The 5,413-nt window shown below is 28.2% G+C and overlaps 1 protein-coding gene across 1 annotated transcript; it reads left to right on the top strand.

Moving 5' to 3' along the window:
* The first annotated feature begins 503 nt into the window (after positions 1-503).
* Positions 504-5,341, top strand: LOC106688335 (uncharacterized). The gene is made up of 7 exons (XM_014432749.3): positions 504-593; positions 2,621-2,699; positions 3,197-3,231; positions 3,664-3,699; positions 3,790-3,907; positions 3,985-4,040; positions 5,230-5,341. The coding sequence occupies exons 1-7, from the start codon at positions 543-545 to the stop codon at positions 5,239-5,241; spliced, it is 387 nt and encodes a 128-aa protein (XP_014288235.1). The 5' UTR covers positions 504-542; the 3' UTR covers positions 5,242-5,341.
* The last annotated feature ends 72 nt before the right edge of the window (positions 5,342-5,413 follow it).

Here is a 5,413-nt window from a genome sequence, read left to right as displayed (position 1 = left end):
TATTGAAAGGTTATAAGTCATCATCAAACCTAAATTACTCCCTGGATTTATAGTTAAAAAATTTATCAACTCAGGTATCATCAAGCTAAATTTTATTTCATAGGAAAATTTGACTGTGATGCGTTCCTTATCAACAATACAGACTCAATAAAAGAGATTGCATTAAATTTAAGTAATTTAAAAATTACTTCAAACATTAAAAATTAGAACCATACTTATTTGTTGAATTACGAGGGAATGAGACTGTTTTACACCTATTCCGAAAAGGAACTTTATCGGTAAAGGATGTACTGAATTAAAATTTTGGCTAATATTGAATGATAATAGAAAATTATGCTATTATTGAATTGTATATTTTTTCTTTTTTTTTCATGTCACTTCTTTACTAAGGTCAACTAATGTGCTTCGGCATTGTGTGAACACACCACTTTAATGATTCACATCCTTAGCTTAGAAACATATATAGAAGAAACCAGAGCCTGTTCAGTCAGTTCCATTGTCAACTGAACCCGAACATATCGAGTATAGCAGTTGTTGCCATCATGCTCTCTTACCATTTTGTTTTCTTTGCTGTAGTGTTAACAGTGCACTCTGTGAGTTCAAAGTAAATTAAACTATTCATCACATATAAAGTTAAACCAAAATTAATTTTATTTTTTTTAAAACAGCTTAAAATTTATATTTTTTCACTTTTCACTCTAATATTTTTTAAATTAAGTATGTTCATGATATTTAAACTTTTTTTGTCTAAATTTTTCCCTAACTTAAATTATTACTTATACCCAAGTTTATTTGGAAAATCTTTCAGGAAAAATCTGTATCCTTTTGAAATATGGATAAAGATTCCCATTCTTCTTGGATTCAAAAATTAGGGAAAACATATCTTTACGGATGATTTTCAAAGTTTTTTTTATCACATTTCTATTTTAGACTAAAAAATATTTTTTTCAGTAATTTTAATAATAAAAACAATGAGGATTAGAGGACCAGAAATATTTTGTATAAAAAAATTAAATTGATATACTTTATGAAATATTTACATTTATTTACTAAAACTTATTAAATGATATGAATTAATGATTTTCATCAGGATTAAATTTTCTTTCTGAAAAAGGTAGAAGAAAGAAATAATCATCCATGCAATTATGTACGAGAACCTAGTTTTATTCTATTGTATATTCATAAATTATGGAAATGCATGGCAAACATGTTTACCAGTTTGCATTTTTTTTGGTCTATTCATTAAGTAAATTATTAAATATTATATATGAAATTGGGAATAGTATGCTCATTTGTAAAGCCCGGTCAACCTCGTGATAAAAACATTTTTCAAAAATAAGTACTGTAAAATAAGGTTAAATTGTGTCAGGTAGGACGGGAATATGCCAACAAGTAATTGAGAGATCAGTGATCCTTACTGCCTTTTTATTAAAGGCCTTAGTTTCTCTATTAAGGGCGACACAACATGGTAAAGTAGTGAAAATCAACAAGTGTCATCACGCTTCTTATATCACTATCTTTTTACTTTTTACAAAAATATCTTTCGCAGTTTTATCAGTATATTCTGACTGTGGAAAATGATGATCACCATGATTTGAAAATTAGTTTTATGTACTGATACGTAATTTGTTTTTATTAATCCACAACTTGAAGAGTTGGATTCGTGGAGTTTATCACATCACTTACATAAGTTAATTTGTTTGGGTGGTTGTCACCTTTTTTTTTTAAATATTTTGTATATAGTAACCCTATTTTTTTAAACTGTAGTACAATTGCTACAATTCTATATAATGTAATAGCCAGAATTTATCTAATGATTACTCTTTTTAGAGGTTTCAGAAACTATGTGTATGAACAATGTTTCAATGAGTGACAGAGTTTAGGAAAAGGGTTACAAGTCCCCCTGATATAAAACCTTATAATGTTTTGTTTCTTTTAGCTATGGCAAATTGTCTGCGAGAAAAAAAAATGAATACAACCAAAAAATGGCTTTTTTAATGAAGATTAAATATTATTTTTAAAAATATTTTCTTCCGGGAAAAAGGGGAAACATGGTATAATTATTTCTTTCTTTATTTTATTAGAAATGTTTGGTTTGGGTCAACGTTATAGGTCAACCTCAATACATTTTGTTAATTTTTAAGAAATAAAAATAACAATAAAATAAATCGGCAAACATGAGCTTATGACGTTTTTGCTTTCAAAACAAAGGTGAACAAAACAAAAAGACTAGAGGACAAATAAGAATGGTACAATCTCACCCCTCTTAGTTTGGTGACAAAATACGAAAAAAAAATTATGCTCATTTTCAAATTTTCTTCTGCAATATTTAATGTTGAAAGGTATACCTATTTTCTGCTCAAATATTGAATCTTGAAATGTTTACCTATTTTCTGCTCCAATATTGATTCTTGAAATGTCTACCTATTTTCTGCTCCAATATTGAATCTTGAAATGTATACCTATTGTCTGCTCCAATATTGAATCTTGAAATGTATACTTTTTTTCTGTACTAAATTTGCCTAAATGTGTTATGGCTTTGCAGAAGAGATAAGAGTACATGTATCGTGCATATATTGGTATATCTTTCCAACTTAATCATTTTACTTTTACATTACAGGTTTGGTCACAGGTTTTTGATGAGATTGCAGAAGCTTGTAATAAAGAAACTGGCTTTCATGGGGATATTTCTAAATTACGTAAGTACTATGGTATTTTTGAAACAATACATTCTGTTGTGTGTCCATGCACTGGTAATAGACATCAAAGTACATATTCATACCAAATTTACACAGACAAATTAAATGATAACAAAATAATAAATACGAAAAAAATTAATAAATATTAAAATTACTGTAAAATTACATCTTAAACACATTCATTGCTACTTACAATATTTACATTCAGCTACATTGATCCTGGCGCTTCCCTTTCAACTGCATCACTGGTATTAAAAGCCAGTGGAGGTTAAGCGAGGGGACTGCCGACCCTACGGACTTGATTGGAGAATGTGGCCATTGCAAAAACAGTATAGATCTTTAGGCCAATACCGGTTTAACCTTCGTGGATGATTGTAGGGATGGTTATGTTATGTCAGATAGGGGTTGAGCTAAGGGATTTAATTAGGGTTTATTCCGCAATATTTAAAGATGAATTAAAAATTATTGATAGTCATAAAAATTATTTTATGTTTCAGATTATACCGATCCTGACATTCCAAAAGAAGCCAAGGTATATGAAAAATATTTTAACTTAATTCAATTAGAACCCATAATGATTGTTCGTTCATACTATATATTTAATGACTAATTTATTTTAAAAAGTATGTTATGTGTAATTGTATTCTAGTGAGTGCTACTAAACCTTAGTGATTCGGGTTCAAATCTCATCCTATTTGATTTTTTTTGTCCTTTTTATTTAACACCCTTTATGTATTATCATTTTTTTTTTTTATCTCAGATGAAGATGTTATCAATTTTATTTTAATAATTCAAAAAATCGATTTTCTCACTTACGAAGGATCTATAATTATAAATTAATTGCCAAAGAAAGGCAACCTAGTTCATATTCAGATCAATAGATTAAGTTGTATTGTAGTGGCATTTATACATAAATTAAAAACAATTCCTGTTTCAAATAACAATTTGTTTTCTTACTTTACAGTGTTCGCTGGCTTGTGCATTAGATAAAAAGGGAGTGGTAAGAATCGTTTTTAATGTTATTAGTGAACAAACATAATTTCTTTATAATAAAACTGAATTAATTTTCATCTTTTCGTTATTTCAATAGTTTAAGGCTGACGGAACCATTGACAGAGAGAAGCAAAAGGCAATACCACAGGAAATAGTTAAAGACGAAGAGTTGAAGAAGAAGTATCTGAAGGCAATCGATGAATGCGATACATCTGGTATATATTACTATTTAATGAATCATTTGATCAATTATTCCTTAAAAATATCAATATTATTCAAACAACATTTTCAGCTAAGGCCAATAAATGTGAAACAGCTTACGAGTTCGTGAAGTGTTTGGACACTAAGGTAAGGTGAACAATATAAGAAAAACTTATAAAGTAAATAAATTGAAAATGACAGTGAATATCAAAATGTTATCCAGTTCATTATTTTCAATCATGGATATTTGTAAATTCAATATGTTTCCGTTTCTATATACACAGAATTTGAAATTCAAAAGAAGAAAGTATATCCATGACTTTTTTCTAACAAAAACAAAAACTACTTTTGTTTATTTACTTTAATGTGGCTGGAAAGCCATAAGTAACTTTGAGATGATCTCCTAGAATCGTCATTATAACCCATCTTTTGATATTAATTCTAGCTAGCCGATAAAAGGTTTCTGAATCTTGGTGGTTTATAAAGTCAGAAGAAAAATATACAGTATTTTGGAACCACTATCGTAAAGCCATAAAGTAAAAAAATATATATTTAAAAAAAGATTAAATAAAATATTCTCTCTTGGACCAGTAAACTGTTACCGATCTTGTTGATTCTTCACAAGTTTTTTAAGGTTTTGGTCGTTGATACTTGGGTATGTTTGACATAATGCCCCTATAACAACTTTTCTAAGAACGCTAGCGTCTCAAGTGTCTACCGATTTTGATGAAACTTTCTACTCTGAAAATATAAATCTGGCCTGTTTTAGTTAAAAGAATGCATATCGGCCAAGACATTATCGGTACCCACGGTATACTTTTAATAGTTTTAGAAATCTATATTTCTTCGAAAACATTACTGATTTTTTTAGAAAGATAATTAAAATCTAAAAAGCTAAACGAAAAAAAATACCGTTCAATGTTCGTGATGATTCAGTAAACAATGATGGTATTGATCCTCGCAATATGAGCTGTAAGGAAAGATTTGTGAGTGGACATCTAGATAGTTGAGACTTGGGACTAAATGCAGGATTATCCTCGGAACATAACACTAACTTCATCCAATTTTTTTAAGATTGTTAGATTGATTCTGAAACAAAATTTTATTGTTTGCTATTTACTGAAATATTAAATAATTAATTTGAACAATAAAATGTTGTTTTTGTCTATAAAATTGCTCGAGTCCTTCAGAGAAAATTTTAATCTAAGGAGTCGCTGATAAATTTATAACTGGAGACATGAGATATTCAACACTTTAGATTTTTTTTTATTTTAGCGTTTATAGTATAATTAAAAAAGAAAAGATTCAGCTATTTAGAAAAAAAAATTTGTTATAGGTTGGAGAATAATGAAGATGAAGACACATGAGCGTTCTTTATTCATATTATAACACTTTTCTCTTAGTTTTCCTCAAGTTTTAATTTTTCGCAATAAAGATTCAATTTCTGTTTAAAATGTTGTGATTATTCATAAATCCATTAATTTCACAATAATATTTTTTAACCTTTTGTTTTATATATA

Source organism: Halyomorpha halys, unplaced genomic scaffold (genome assembly GCF_000696795.3).
Source record: "Halyomorpha halys isolate HHAL.00 unplaced genomic scaffold, Hhal_1.1 Scaffold1105.1, whole genome shotgun sequence".
In the NCBI taxonomy this organism is placed as follows: domain Eukaryota; kingdom Metazoa; phylum Arthropoda; class Insecta; order Hemiptera; family Pentatomidae; genus Halyomorpha; species Halyomorpha halys.
Note: the sequence above shows the minus strand (reverse complement) of the source record. Positions and strands in the feature narration are given on the sequence as shown.